At 36.0% G+C, this 16,470-nt stretch overlaps 1 protein-coding gene across 1 annotated transcript in view; it reads right to left on the bottom strand.

Moving 5' to 3' along the window:
* The window catches only part of HEATR5B (HEAT repeat containing 5B), an 86,088-nt gene that overhangs the window by 59,390 nt on the left and 10,228 nt on the right, over positions 1 to 16,470 (bottom strand). The window contains exons 5-14 of the mRNA XM_007468385.1: positions 13,185 to 13,356; positions 11,109 to 11,266; positions 9,874 to 10,123; positions 7,455 to 7,610; positions 6,526 to 6,776; positions 4,639 to 4,750; positions 3,333 to 3,485; positions 2,176 to 2,275; positions 1,525 to 1,634; positions 542 to 705 (exon numbers count right to left, since the gene is read on the bottom strand). Coding sequence (XP_007468447.1) covers positions 542 to 705; positions 1,525 to 1,634; positions 2,176 to 2,275; positions 3,333 to 3,485; positions 4,639 to 4,750; positions 6,526 to 6,776; positions 7,455 to 7,610; positions 9,874 to 10,123; positions 11,109 to 11,266; positions 13,185 to 13,356 — 1,626 coding nt within the window. The remainder of the gene's footprint in view (positions 1 to 541; positions 706 to 1,524; positions 1,635 to 2,175; positions 2,276 to 3,332; positions 3,486 to 4,638; positions 4,751 to 6,525; positions 6,777 to 7,454; positions 7,611 to 9,873; positions 10,124 to 11,108; positions 11,267 to 13,184; positions 13,357 to 16,470) is intronic.

Here is a 16,470-nt window from a genome sequence, read left to right as displayed (position 1 = left end):
AAAAGTCACAACAGTTCATGCAATTTTTTAAAAAAGTTTTGTTCATTCTAAAACATTTTTGCAGTAATGTGTAAGCAAAATAATGTCAGGAATAACTTAAACCCGCAAAAATTTTTTTAAAAGCGGCCTTTAGTAACTCTTTTTAAAAAGTACATAAGAAATAATGTATTCCGTGGGCAAAAAAGGTTCTAAATCTTCAACCTACTATAAATCCTATTCCTCTCTAACCTGTCACAAAATAAACTAAACCAAAACAAACACCAACAACCAAAAAGCTAGTCAAAACTGATCTTTGCCAATGAAACCACAGGGTACCTAAATACACAGAATATTAAATAAAGACAGTTCGCCAAATTCTAACTGTTGCTGCTTACCTTTTTTCACTATTTATCCACCCCCAGGAAGGTATCTTTAAATGTCTAAGAAAGCTAAATGAAAATTAAACCTTAGTCTACAATATTTTCTTTTTAAATGACAATGTGTAATAGTACCATTGTTTTTCAATCAAGCTAGTATTTCGTTTCACTTTATAGCTTACTACCTGGTCTTCAATTGATTTATGATCAGTTTCTTGAAGCCAGGAACCAAGAAGAACACTATCATCATAGTGGCAGAGGGATCTGAGGAGGGAAGTAGTTGTGTTGGCTGAGTTGTCAGTCAAAGTGAATTCTGCTACCAGTTCTCTAAGAAGTGCATTGAAAGAGCCTAAAAAACAGAACTTCAGGTCAGATTAAGGAGATACTTTTTAAGAAAATGACAATCACTGCCCACCAAGAGCAGCAATATGTTCAACAGGAGTAAAATAATTAAGCCCCCATTCCCTTTTAAGAAAAACCAGTATTAAATATTTTAACACTGGTTTTAATACACAATAATGGCACTTCCTTTTTTGTTATTGTATTATGCCTTTTAGCCCAAATTATTTAAAGTAATCAAAAACTCAAATAGAGAAAAGATTTTTTATTTTAAATATATTAAATATGATGATTATTATTTACTATTAATTACTTAACAATGTGCAAACACTGAACCAGAGCATATCAAAATTCTTGGGCATGGTTGCACTGGAATATTAACATTTTATATGACATTTAACTTCTGCAAAAGTACGTTACTATTCTCCCTCCAGATTCCTAAATTTTGGCTGTATTATAACAGTTGGGATAGTCATTAAAAGCATAGACTCTGAAGATGAACCAACTGGGTTTGAATCCAAGCTCTGCCACTTAACTACCTCCCAGACTTGTGCAAGCTACACAACCTCTAAGTACCTGAGATTCTTTATCTTTAAAGAAAGCTAAATTTTAGCCTCATAAGATTGTGGTTAGAGTCAAAGATGCTAATACCTGTTAAGGGCTTAGAATGAGACCTGGAACACAGTAGTGCTCAACAAGTGTTAGCTACTATGTATGAAGAAAAGGAAAATGGTTGCCTTCCTTTACATGGTCAGAACTCTATGATATTGTGAAGAACTGCAAAGGTATACTGAAGAATTTTTATTAGACATCCACAAATTTTATTTACCTTCATAAGTTTTTGGAGGTAACAACGCCAAGATATCATAAAGTCTTAAACGGACCATTGCAGCACTAGCTTTCAGATGAGCTCCGTGGGCTTTAATTACAGATGGAATGCTAAAATATCAAAAGTATAATTAGTATTAGCTTATTAGAATAAGCATTACTTACATTTTTTTCCAGCCATGTATCAATGTACCATCAAAGTACATTGATAAGTATTACATTTTTCTTTTAGTTTATTTTCTGACTTTTACTGTTAGTAACAGAAACACTATAAAATACAATTTTAGGGACTTCCCAGGTGGTCCAGTGGGTAAGGCTCCACGCTCACAATGCAGGGGGCCTGGGTTCGATCCCTGGTCAGAGAACTAGATCCCGCATGCATGCTGCATCTAAGAGCTTGCATGGTGCAATTAAGAAGCCCACATGCCTTAACTAAGACCCGGTGCAGCCAAAATAAATAAATAAATAATAATTAAAATAAATAAATAAAATACAATTTTATTTCAATCCACACCGCTACTGAAATTTTTAAGGTCACTTCATACAAATAAAATTTAGTACATTTCCTATATGATACTATAGGGAATTACAAAACATGGCTATTTATAAATATATAAAATTGAATGTTAATGTGTCCTAATTGCCTACTTACTGTGACATCATAGTCATGGCACATTCAATAGGGGTCATCAATTTTCTAATCACATCTTCAGTTAGGAGTTCAGGACAATGTGCAACAAAACTCCTCATTGCTAGATAAAAATTTTAAAAAGACATATTTGAAACAGCTTTTGCGAGGATGAACAAATTTATAAAATTATATAAAGGTACCTAAAATTTTTAATTATTACAAAATATAAAGTTCTAAAACAAGGTCAAACCAAAAGAAGAACCAATTGCAACTTTAGAGAAAACTCATTAGAAAAGGCTAGAAGAAGAGTGGACAGCAAAAATGGAGGGAGGGAAGATGTCTGTTAGAAAGATTTCTGTGAACGAGAATTCAGAAGTCTATGACCCCACATGAATTCAGATAACTACTAAAAAAGCTGTTTCAGAACAGAACCAACAGTGGACATAATGGCCCAGTGAGAGGACATAGCTTTATTGGCTCTTTAGCAGTAGAGCTAAGACTAAAACAGCGCTTAGATGTGTGGGAACAAAACTAACACCTTGCCCTGTGGAGCTTATGGTTAAGTGTACATCTGTCTCCCACAGTTTGAAAAAAGAAGCGCTTTTCACATTCAGATAAAGCAAAAAAGGACAGGGTCACTCTGTGTAATTCTAGTTTTCAAATAAAACAAAACTTGAGCCTTTCCTGTAAGTTGCTGACTCCCAAACAAAAACAACTTTCATACTTTTTAAAATGCTGGTATCTAAAAGACGTATCAACTTTTGCAGATTTGATGGGAGAAAACAGCTATCTGTCCATTAAGAAAAGACTAACTGTAAACTCAATAACCTTGGTAATCCTGTTTCTTTTTCCTTGAAATAGGCACTGGGCTTTTTTACTTGGTGACCCAGTGCTTCTTCAGGTGGAAGAATGCAATAACTGGGAATTAAGACGCCTGGGTTGTTCCAGCTCCTAATTGATCATGAACTCTAACCTCCTTTTCAGAGTCTCAGCTTCATTTTTATTACAAAATTAGTAAACTGGTATAGATTACTTACAAAGTTTCTTTCTAAATCCAAAAGTGTACAGATTCATCATTGTATATTAAAATAACAAATTGAAGTAATGATTTTCCTTCACTTCACAAATATTTTAGTAAGAAAATAATATTCTGAAAGTGCAGTCCTTTCAGTTCTTACCACATAAAGCTCCAGCACGACCTTCCAATGTTACCTGCCAGGTAAAAGAATCGCCTCGGGCCTTCTCAGCCTCCAATTCCTTCAATGAACGAGGGAAAACATTTCGCCACAATAACAACATCTTGGGCAGATGGTAACGAACAACAGATGGTCCTGACAGAGAAAATGAGAACACCAAACCATACATATATATAGCATTACAAACAAAAGTCAAAGAAAAGAGCCCCAAACAAGGTTTAACAATATCTATCATTTCACTGTATCTTTGACTCTAATATTAACATTTTCAAAATGTTTCTTATTCAGTAAGTAAAATATATATTAAAGCATAATAAAATTTACCTAAAAACTATCAATATTTTTAGCATCCAACATAAAACAAATCCACAAAAAGTCATCTAAAAGAAATTACCCAAATATATTCAGAATGATGGATTACATTCTATCAATGATAAAATATATCTGGGACGTATTTTATGATGCCTTTTCTATAAATATTATATATGTATATAAACATGTACACCCACTCCCAAACACATATTTACTACTCCATTTTAAGGGCAATTTATATGGTTAATTTAGTTCTATGGAGTAGTATATTTAGAACTAGGAACCTATATTTCCATCGCTAAGGAATTCATTTAACATACCACACAACATAAATTTCTAGAAAAAAAAGTAACCACTTTTTATTTTCTTTAGAAAATGAGGTCAAGGTTTAATTTCCAAAAGGTAGATGCATCAAGCAGTAACTTTGTAGCACACACAACGCATACTTTTTATAGTAGAAGCCAAACACGTGATGTAAAAAGTGGACACACCTTATCACAATAAAATATATTTCTGTTCTATGTACAGTGCTAAACTTTGCCTGCATCTCAGATTTGTCATAGCACTTAGGAAAGTGAAGTGCATAAAGATAACCCCAAGAAAGCAACACCAAAGGGAGATGCCGTTTAAGTGTGACTTTATCATGCTACTAAAATCATGTCACTGCTCTTTACTTTGGGCATGGAATATGCCCCAGACTCTCATCTCTTTTCATTAATACTAGGCTAATCATTTAGACCATGGCTATTCTGATGGCAAAAGGGAAACTTTGCTAACACCTTTCTCACTAAATGTACATAAACAGAAATTACCAAAAAGAGAAATCTAATACCAAATGATGAGAAAAACATCATTACCATTTTTTAACTTCATTCAAAGTCTAGAATGTGAAGTTGAATACTTCTAAATTAAAATTTCTTTACAGTCTACTGACAGTTATAGAATAAGACAAAATCCTACTCAAATATAATTGTACCTAAAGTCATAAGTGCTCCAAGTAAGAGCCATCCAGCTTGGGTGCGCTGTAAAGACAGTCTGCTATTTTGGGCAGCAGTTCGTAAGAGATCTTCAGCAATACTAACTACCATCTGCAAGAGAAGTTTAGAATTGGATTTTAACAAAATCAAGTAAGAACATACACAGCTAGTATACTTCATTAAAAAAGAAGTTATCCTTTTTTGTTGTTGCTGTTAACATGTTTTTAAAGAGGCAACATCAATACCTAATCAATCCTGATTGCTCTGCTGACTTTGAGAAGACCCATTACAACACAGTGGTTAAGAGTGAGTTCTAGAGCCAGAATGCTGGAGTTCATATCCCAGCTTTGTCATCTCCTAGCTTTCTGACTTAGGATAACTCAATCTCTCTGCCTCAGTTCCCTCACTGCTAAAATAGGAATAACAGGAGTGCCAACCTCACTCTTAGGAGGACTAATAAATTAATACAGCAAAGTACTCAGAACAGCGCTGGTCCATGTAATCACTCAATAAATGCTATTATTAGTAGTACTGTTATCCTACGTTTAAAGATTTGTTGAACTCTTATTATACATCTGCCATTAAGCTAATCTTATGGTGCTTATAGTCTTAGAGACAGAAGACATAGGAAAAATGGGAAGTAACAAGCAGCACATAATCAAATGATAATAGTACAGATGTAATTGGTCAGCAAAGAGACCTAAAGCAGCTAAGTTTGGTGCAGGTGAACAAGAAGAGGGATGAAATTCTAACGTAAGAGATTAGCAAGAGCAAAGACATGGAGGCTGAAAACAGCATGGAAGGAAAGCAAGATGACTAGTCTGACTAGAGCAGTGAGAAACTAGAATGAAAGGGCAGAATAAAGGCAAATTATGAAGGTACCAGTTTAGGAGACAAAGGTGATTATATTTTATTCTCTGATCCCTGAGTAGTTCCTAAGGGTCTCTGAGCAAACATAAAATACGAAAGTGGGGTGGAAGAGATGGGAGAAAAAGATTCCAAGAAGGATAATCAGTGAGGAGGCAAGCATATACAAAGGGAGATGGAAGCCCAGATTTGAGTAGCAGCTATGGAACTCACAGAAATGAATGGACATGGCCTGGTAACCCAGGAAAAAAAAAAAAACAGAAAAAAAAAAAAACAAAAGATCTAGCCCCAATATAAAGTTGCAAATAATATTAATATAAACACTTAATATTCCTAAGAAGAAAATCTTGATAGTAGTATAAGGTATAGGAGAAAGGGAAAAAAAAAGTAACTGATTCATGAAAACCATTCAACTTTTATTAAGTATTACCAAAATGCTAACTATAGCAATAGCAAATTCTCTTGACATTTCGAATATAGCAATGTGAATTTTTATTTCTAAAACCCCAAAGAAAAGCTCTAATTTCTAAAGAATTACTATAAGGGCTTTTTTTTCCCTCTCTCTAAAATAAATTATAAAATGATACTATACCCAGACAAAATTATTGTTCCTGTATCAGGATTAAATATCAAATTTTAATTAGGGGGCTTCCCTGGTGGTGCAGTGGTTGAGAGTCCGCCTGCCGATGCAGGGGACACGGGTACGTGCCCCGGTCCGGGAAGATCCCACATGCCGCGGAGTGGCTGGGCCCGTGAGCCATGGCCGCTGAGCCTGTGTGTCCGGAGCCTGTGCTCCGCAGCGGGAGAGGCCACAACAGTAAGAGGCCCACGTACCACCATAAAAAAAAAAATTTTAATTAGGGTCTGTCGACTCCATATTAGCAGAATACTGTATCATTTATTATCACAGTAAAACTGTTTTTGTTTGATCACCCAATTCAACATCAATCACACAAGGTGTTCTAATAAAGACTAAAGTCCATGTGACAGCACTTATAATCTTAGGATCTTTGTCATACCTTTCCCTTGGCATGAGGAATGCCCAAAGGACACTGATGAACTCCACCTAACAAAGCAGCCATTGCAAAACTGTATCCACTAACAGCTTCTGGTGAAGTTTTCAGGTTGTTGAGTCGCTCTGCACACCTGTCTAGAAATGGCGCCAGCTGGAAAGGCAGTGCCACAGCCACACAGCGCAGACACCACGCAGCAGCAAGTCGAGCTGCCATGCTTGGGTGAAGAAGCACTGAAGTCACTGTCTCCAAAAGGCCTAAAAAATACTCAAAAAATTACTCTTAATGAAGTCACACAATTTCATGAGTTAAAAGAACTATGTGTAGGGCTTCCCTGGTGGCGCAGTGGTTGAGAGTCTGCCTGCCGATGCAGGGGACGCGGGTTCGTGTCCCAGTCCGGGAAGATCCCACATGCCGTGGAGTGGCTGGGCCCGTTAGCCATGGCCGCTGAGCCTGCGCGCCCGGAGCCTGTGCTCAAAAAAAAAAAAAAAAAAAAAAAAAAAAAAAAAAAAAAGAACTATGTGTAACACAATAATTAAAATCGTAATTGTTATGGTTTTATACAGATACATTTAGAACTGTGCCAAAAAACACATATATCAACTCATAAACAGGAAAGTACTTTAAGGAACATTTTCTACAAAGAACATAGTACAATTACATCCAATAAAATATAAATGTTGGTATAAAGTACTCAATAAAGTTTAGAAACAAAACTACCATGACTGTTTTTGATTTGTCTCCCAAAACTTTATTTCAACATTTAATTCAAGATTCACTATCACAGTGAATCCTAAATAAAACCCAACTTTTAACAAATGATCTAAACTGCTAATTACCATGATAAGCAACCAATCAGGAGTTAAATATCAATCACATCTATGACTTCTAAAAATATTGAAAAAAATATTCCAGCATATAAGTGAATATCATACCTATAGATGCTTCCTGAATAAGAGGGGATGCGGTGGCATTTAGGCTCTGCACCAGACTCCCAAGCTCCTGCAGGGCGCAAACCATCACATGCTGGCTTGCTGCAATGTCTGCTGCTCCAGATTTGTTTTCACCACTAGTGTCATTCACTACCGCTTCTGGAAACACAAAATCATGTACGAATGTGGGTGAATTAAATTATGATATAATTTTTTGATCTACACAATTTATGTTTTTAAATTATACCAGCTGATACCTGACTGTTAAGAACTGTCTGTATGCTGAACATCACTAACAATTAGGGAAATACAAATCAAAACCACAATGATAAAAAGTCAATATAAAGAATTTAGCACAATGCTACCCCCAATATACATTCAGTGAACATTAGCAGCTATTATTGTTACTTTATTATTATCACTGCTATTTTAAGAGCTGTAGTGTGCTGGTAGCATCACTGTCAAATTACTGACCAGAAAGATCTATAAGGAAAGTGACTTTAGAATTTCTTACTGGGATGTTCCTCAAAGTTTCCATTAACTTGCTGGTCCCTGGCCCCACCTTTTAGCTTCCAATAGAATTGAAACATATTTAATCATGAAACAAATAAATATTCCTTGTCAAATTACTAATTGAGAATATATTCTGCTCCATAAATTCCAGATACATAGCACTGTCTAATTCTGCTTTTACCATTTTAAAAATCGAATGGCTTAATGGCTTAAAAATCTGTGACCTTAAGATTAATAACCCTTAAATGACAGTAAAACTTTCTTATTTACATTCATTATGAATTACCAGGCTATAAAATGTAGAATAATAGAATATAATAGATTAATATACTATGGATTAAAATTAAATGCCTCTTTTCTTCTTAGACATTTCTGGACTTGGAAACGCACAAACTCTCTCTTTTAGGTACTAAGCTCTAAGCTCCCTGAACAGGTGCTATCTACGTGTGGCTCACTGATTTACTCCCACTGTTTGGCACAGTGTATTTGACACTCAAACATTTCTTCAAGGATTAAATATACAAAATATTTATAAAGCTGTGAACCTAGGACAGATTATATTTTAACATACCTAAAGAATGATACCTCATTAATTTAAACACCCTTTAATTCACAATTCCTAACTTTCAGTTAGTCCCATGCATTTAAAATATGGTTTGCCTAGTAAGCTATTATAAACAACAAAAACTATAAACTATTTGTGGATTTATTTTTATTAATTTTATAAGATGTTCAATATATATTCTCTAAATATAAAGTGCTGGATATTTTCTATTCATTAAATTCTTATTTCTAAAGACCCTTGTTAAGCAATATAATTTTCTTGATTAAAGTTAATGTATATTCCCAAGAGTGATAAAAGTAAATTATAGAATTTATATTTTACTTTGCGTTAGTTCCTTAATTGTATTATTATAAGCTCCAGGAAAGCAGGAACTTTATCTTACTCACTGTTCAAAACCTGAATTACTGCTTTTCAATCTCAAATACTCAATAACTACTTGTTAAACAGAAAAACTTATAAAATTGACACTTCTTAGAAAAGGATTTCTTTTACTTATGAATTACTGAGGTTTCACAGTATATCCTATAGTGGGCGAAAAACCACCTGTAACTGTTTCTCTCTAAATTTTCACATTAAGCCTATTAACAGAGGGGAAAACAACATGTATTTATAAAACAATAGGTTCCAAGAAGAAAAACCACAATAGATTATTCCTCAAAGATTCCTCAATGTGCTGAGGCATACCAGGAGAGCTATAAAATCGGTAGATACTAGATATAAAACAGAAAGCCTAACCTTACAAACACACTATCCAAATACTGAAAAACTCCACTTCACTGTAATTATATGTTGTTTGAATATCAAATAAGAGTACACAATAAAAATGACTATTAAAACAGTCCAGAAAGATATATGAACTAATCAGATCTATTAGTATTTATTAAGAATAACAGTAAAGAACTAAATGACTAAAGTAATCAACAATACAGATCATGACATTAATTCTTACCTACTGGGACTTCCCTGGTGGTGCAGTGGTTAAGAATCCACCTGCCAATGCAGGGGACACGGGTTCTAGCCCTGGTCCAGGAAGATCCCACATGCTGTGGAGCAACTAAGCCCACGTGCCACAACTACTGAGCCTGCTCTCTAGAGCCCGCAAGCCACAACTACTGAGCCTGCGTGCCACAACTACTGAGTCCGTGTGCCACAACTACTGAAGCCCGCACACCTAGAGCCCGTGCTCTGCAACGAGAGAAGCCACCTCAATGAGAAGCCTGCACACTGCAACAAAGAGTAGCCCCTGCTTGCCGCAACTAGAGAAAAGCCTGAGCACAGCAATGAAGACCCAACACAGCCAAAAGTAAATAAATAAATAAATTTATTTTTTAAAAAAATTCTTACCTACTGCTTTCATTTGCTTTCCAATCGCTTGGCATATTTCTTTGGCAGCTGCAATCTGGGCTTTTTCACCTAGCAAACTGCCCACAGTAGCTCTTAGGATAAAGGAGACACACCGTCTGGAGTACACAGCCTCTACATGTGTTTGCGTTGCCCGAGGATGGGAAACCAGATCAAGTACATGAGACAAGAATGTGGCAAAGCTACGCTCTAACCACTGACCACCCAATGTTGTTACAAAAACAACATATGCCTGTAAATAGATTAAGATGCTTTAGATAAATTTATATAAATGAAATGAAATTACAGATAAAGCAACTATGTAAATAACTGATGACAGCATGAAAAATAAATTATCTTTGAGATTAAAATTGAGAAAATTTAAAACTTGAGACCTTTTTAGTACTTCTAGCATGGGAATTACTGGTTGAAGTATCTTTGACTAAAAACAGCTCTCAGGATAATAACTACAAGAAGAACACAGAGAGAGAATGGTGCGGGAGGGAAGGAAAGGTGAATTCACCCTGGTGATGAAGGTGAAAAGTTATAGTAATAAAACCCTAACATGCTAAATAAATGCTGACCTAGAGCTACAAAACATTTGCTTATGACTGTATGATACAAATGGTTTACTTCCATTTTACGCTTGTTTCTGGAGTAAGGTATAATTGGATGATTTTGACTAAGATCACAAAAAACCATTTCATCCTATTAGGTGTTAATTATTATTAGGTTATTAAATATAACATCTTATTTGGTATTAATTATTATTTTGAAACTACAATTTCAAGTCAGGTTTAACTGCATAATTGCACTGGTGATTAATCAATGATGATAAATCCAAAGTACTAACCAACATTTTTAGCTACAAGAGTTGTTGGAAAACATTAAAATCTAAATGCCTCAAGCTACTTGAATACAATTTCAATTAAAACTCAATTACTTTACTTCTGATTTTCTGCGAAGTAAAATTTGGAAAAATTTTGTTAGACAGACGGATAGATATAGCAGACATAAGCTTCTTTACACATCAAATACCTACCTTTCCATATAAGATGCAATTTAGATTTGAATGTAATTCATTCATTTAGTAAAAGAAATGTTTTGAAAGACATTTTAAAAATTATTTAATTTTAGACAGTATTAAAAATCTCTGTACGTGCTGTTACTTAGTAAGTCTTCCATGAAATTTCACACGTGATACCAACAGAATTCTTTTATACATATATATTACAAACCTGTGTAACTCCAACTCTCACTTCACGATTAACAGACCCTCCAACTTTTAACATTTCTCCACCACTCTTTAAGAAACCTGACCCTCCACGTAGAAATCCTGTGGCCATGAGTTCTAAGACTTCATCAAATGTTGCTCGCTTCACATTCTGGCGCATTACTTTCAGGAAGAAAAATATATTTATAAGCAAATATATTTTGCTATTAAATAATATTTTCTAATAATCTAGCTTTAAAATTCAAGTAATTGTTTTTAAGGATACTTAAACTATTACAAAGGAGATAGGGTCATTTATTTTCTTATGATCTTAAAATTTACAATATATTTGTAAAATTAAATTCAGGGCTTCCCTGGTGGCGCAGTGCTTGAGAGTCCGCCTGCCGATGCAGGAGACGCGGGTTCGTGCCCCGTTTCGGGAAGATCCCACATGCCGCGGAGCGGCTGGGCCCGTGAGCCATGGCCATTGAGCCTGCGCGTCCGGAGCCTGTGCTCCGCAAATGGGAGAGGCCACAACAGTGAGAGGCCCGCATACCACAAAAAAAAAAAAAAAAAAAAAAAAAAAAAAAAAAAAAAAAAAAAAAAAAATTAAATTCAATTTTGAAGCAAAAAAATGCTAAAGAAAAAAGGAGCTAGAAATTAAAACAATTCAATATATCTATGCCAAAATAGTCTAGCAATTATGTTAGCCTTGATATGTGTAACACAACAAAGACAATGCACATTCACAGCAGATACTGCTAACTGACTGCAGCCCTCACTCCCAGTTGAGATGGATAAAATACTTCTTCTTTTTTTGGCCACAGCACGTGGCTTGTGGGATCTTAGTTCCACGGCAGTGAAAGTGCCGAGTCCTAACCACAGGACCGCCAGGGAATTCCCAAGACCACGCTTTCTATACAACAATTACCAATGGATTGAAACGTCACTGGACTGCAACCGACTTGCCATCCCTGGTAAAGAGCTTCCTATTTTATAAAGTCCTTTCATACACAGTAGCAAACATAATCCTCACAAAAATTCTGTAGGAAAGGCATAAAGCTCACGATTAACTATGCAGGCTTTGGAATTTGAATGCCTGGGTTTTAATTTCACTTAATAGAACACTTATTATACCACAAATGACACAATCTCTCTAAGCTTAAATTTCCTTGTTTATAAAATGAGAATAACAACAGTACTTAGGATTCCTAGGGCTTTTGAGAGGATTAAATAAAACAACTCTGTTATATGCTTAATTCAGTGCCTTATACATAGTTAGCACTTAATAATTGTTACCTATCATCACCATCATTGTTATCTAATTCAAACACTGAAGTAATCATGATTAAAGATGAAGAGACCAAAGCTCAAAGGCTTTCACAGCAAATAAACATAACAGCTAGGACTTGAATCTGTAAGATCTGATTCTCTTTCTGTAATACAGAGATGGAATAGGGGTAGGGACAACAGCAGAGCTGGATTCACTCAGCATCTACTCAGAACTGTCCCTGAAGCATCTCTATGGAACTGTGAGGCACAGTAGAAGTCACCGGGAAAATCAATGCTGTCTCTGATTCTGCTTATAATAATGGTCGAGAAAAGAAGAAAAATATACTATGCTATGAATGGGGATCTACTCATCAGGGACTGAAAGTAAGAAAGAAGGCATGTAAAGTGCCAGATTCCAGTCCCTTGAACATGCTACAAAACCATTTCATAAATCTTATTTGCTTATATGTCCAACATACTTGATGCATGTAATGTTGCACAGTATCATCATAAAAAATGTCTTGACTGGGACTTTCCTGGTGGTCCAGTGGTTAAGACTCTGTGCTTCCACTGCAGGGGGCGTGGGTCCGATCCCTGATTAGGGAAGTTCTGCATGCCCCACGGTGTGGCCAAAAAAAAAAAAAAGTCCTGACTATATCAAGGAAAATGCCATTTGGGTACTTCCATTTTATGAAAAAGTAGACAAAGATACTAATTTAAAGTCTTTAAAGTGACTTGCCTAGAAGTAATAAGTCATTTAGAAGGAAGCATTCCATATACCTTCAAACACCTGTTACAGTCTAGATCGGGGGCTGGCAAACAACGATACCTGTTGCTTGTTTTGGCATCAATGCTGTAGCCATGACTGTTCCTAAGAGTTTAGACACTGCCACCCGTACCCCATAGTTTGAGTTTTCCAAAGCCTTAAAGCAGAGAGTGGCTATATTTTCCAGTTCAGCAGTCCACATGAACACAGCTTCATTCTGTAGTTCTAGGAGACACTGAAATTTAAAAAAAAAAAAAAAAGTAAATTAGAACTTCCACTTCCAGAGATGGATAAACAAGAACCAGATTTACCCTCTCTCCTGAAAGAACTAAAAAATTGGACGAAATATATGAAACTAGTTTCAAAGACACTGGACATCAGGCAATGAAGGATGCTAATCCTTAAGAGATGGAAAATGCAAGTTGAACCCTACATTTGTCCCAGCTTACTGCCTTGAGTTTCCAGCAGTTAGGAGGAAACTATAACCCTAAACTCCTGTATTAGAAAGTAGAAAGGTCTCTGGGGAATTCCCTGGTGGCCTAGTGGTTAGGATTCTGGGCATTCACTGCCGTGGCCTGGGTTCAATCCCTGGTCGGGGGAACTGAGATCTCGCAAGCCGCATGGCGCGGCCGAAAAAAAAAAAGAAGAAATGTCTCAAATCAACAACCTCAGCTTCTACCTTAAGAAACTAGATGACATAGAGCAAATTCAACACAAACTAAGCAGGAAAAAAAGGAAGTAATATAGATAAAAGAGGAAATCAGTGAACCAGCAAACTGAAAAACAGAAATGAAACCAAAAGCTGCTTCTTTGAGACTACCAATACAATTCCTGGTTGGGGAACTAAGATCCCACAAACCGCAGAAAGCAGCCAAAAAAAAAAAAAACTACTTAATTAGAAAATAGCAACAACAGAAACGACACAAGAAATCAAATTTGACAAAATCCATTCTTGATAAAAACTTCTTGGAAGGCTAGAAATATAAGGGCACTTCCTCAACTTGATAAAGATCATCAAGGAAAACTGACAGTTAACATCATACTTAATGGTGAAGGACTGGATGTTTTCCCCTTAAGGATCAGGAACAAGACAAGGATGTCACCTCTCATGTTTTCTATTTAACATTGCACTGAAGGATCTAACCAGCCAGTGCAGTAAGAAAGAAAAATAAATAAAAAGCATCCAGATTGGAAAAGAAGTAAAACTGTCTTTATTCATAGACAACGTGATTATCTGCACAGAATACCTGATAGGATCTATTAAAAAAGCAAGGGCTTCCCTGGTGGTGCAGTGGTTGAGAGTCTGCCTGCCGATGCAGGGGACACAGGTTCGTGCCCTGGTCCAGGAAGATCCCACATGCCGCAGAGCAGCTGGGCCCGTGAACCACGGCCACTGAGCCTGTGCCTCTGGAGCCTGTGCTCCGCAACGGGAGAGGCCACAACAGTGAGAGGCCCGTGTACCGCAAAAAAAAAAAAAAAAAAAAAAAAAGCTATATAACTAGTAAGGCGGTTTAAGAAGGTTGGTGGATACAAGACCAATGTACAAAAATCAGTTGTATTTCTATATGTTAGTAATGAACAATTAGAAATTGAAAAAAAAGCTTTTAATCAATACTATTTAAAATAGCATAGAAAATGAAATACTTATGGATAAATCTGACAAAAGAGGTGCAAGATCTCTGCATTTGAAAACCACAAAATGTTGCTAAGAGTAATCGAAGAAGACCTAAATGAATGAGAGATACAGATATCGCATTCATGAGTTGGACTTAATACTGTTAAGCTGTCAACTATCCCCAAATTGATCTATAGATTCAATGCAACCTGAATAAAAATCTCAGCATGTTATTTTTGTAGAAATGGACAAGTTAAAATTTATATGGAAATGCAAAGGACCTAGAATAGCCAAAACTATTTTGAAAAAGAAAAAGTTGGAGGGCTAACACTACCTGATTTTAAGACATTAGAAAGGTACAGTAATCAAGAAAGTGTTATTGATATCAAGATAGACAAATAGATCAATGAAACAGAACAGAGATTCCAAAACTAGATCCACATTTATACAGACAACTGATTTTCAACAAAGGTGCAAAGGCAATTTAGTGAAGAAAAGTCTTTTCAACATGGTGCTAGAACAAGTGAATATCCATGTGCAAAAACCAAACCAAAACAAAAAATCTTCGATTCATACCTCACACTATATACAAAAATTAACTCAAAATGGATCATACATCCAAGTGTAAAACTATAAAACTAGGAAACATAGGAGAAAGTTTGGGCTAGGAAAAGTTTTCTTAGATACAATACTAAAAGCACAATTAATATAAGAAAAACTGATAAATTGGACTTTGACAAAATTCAAAACTTCTCTTCTTAGAAAGGCACTATCTAGGGAATGAAAAGACAGACCACAGAGTGGGAGAAAATATTTGCAAATCACGTATCTGATATAGAAATAAAGAACCTACAAAGTAGACTCAAAACTAATATATGTGCCACATCTTCTTTATCCATTCATCTGGGTACTTTTTGTTTTTGTTTTTGTTTTTTAATTTTAAATTTATTTTTTATGTATTTATTTTTGGCTGTCTTGTGTCTTCGTTGCTGCACGTGGGCTTTCTCCAGCTTCGGCGAGCAGGGCCACTCTTCACTGCCGTGAGCAGGCTTCTCATTACGGTGGTTTCTCTTGTTGTGGAGCACTGGCTCTAGGCGCACGGGCTTCAGGAGTTGTGGCGCACGGGCTTTTGCTCCACGGCATGTGGGATCCTCCTGGACCAGGGCTCGAACCCATGTCCCTCGCATTGGCAGGCAGATTCTTAACCACTGCACCACCAGGGAAGCCCCCATTCATCTGTTGATGGACATTTAGGTTGCTTCCATGTCCTGGCTATTGTAAATAGAGGTGCAATGAACATTTTGGTACATGACTCTTTTTGAATTATGGTTTTCTCAGGGTATATGCCCAGTAATGGGATTGTTGGGTCATACAGTAGTTCTATTTTTAGTTTTTTAAGGAACCTCCATACTGTTCTCCATAGTGGCTGTATCAATTTACATTCCCACCAACAGTGCAGGAGGGTTCCCTTTTCTCCACACCCTCTCCAGCATTTATTGTTTGTAGATTTTTTGATGATGGCCATTCTGACTGTGGCACATATATACAATGGAATATTACTCAGCCATAAAAAGAAATGAAATTGAGTGATTTGTAGTGAGGTGGATGGACCTAGAGTCTGTCATACAGAGTGAAGTAAGTCAGAAAGAGAAAAACAAATACCGTATGCTAACACATATATATGGAATCTAAAAAAAAAAAAGGTTCTGAAGAACATAGGGGCAGGACAGGAAT

Source organism: Lipotes vexillifer, unplaced genomic scaffold, assembly GCF_000442215.2.
Source record: "Lipotes vexillifer unplaced genomic scaffold, Lipotes_vexillifer_v1.1 scaffold1149, whole genome shotgun sequence".
Lineage (NCBI taxonomy): Eukaryota > Metazoa > Chordata > Mammalia > Artiodactyla > Lipotidae > Lipotes > Lipotes vexillifer.
This window is presented reverse-complemented; position numbering and strand designations above follow the sequence as displayed.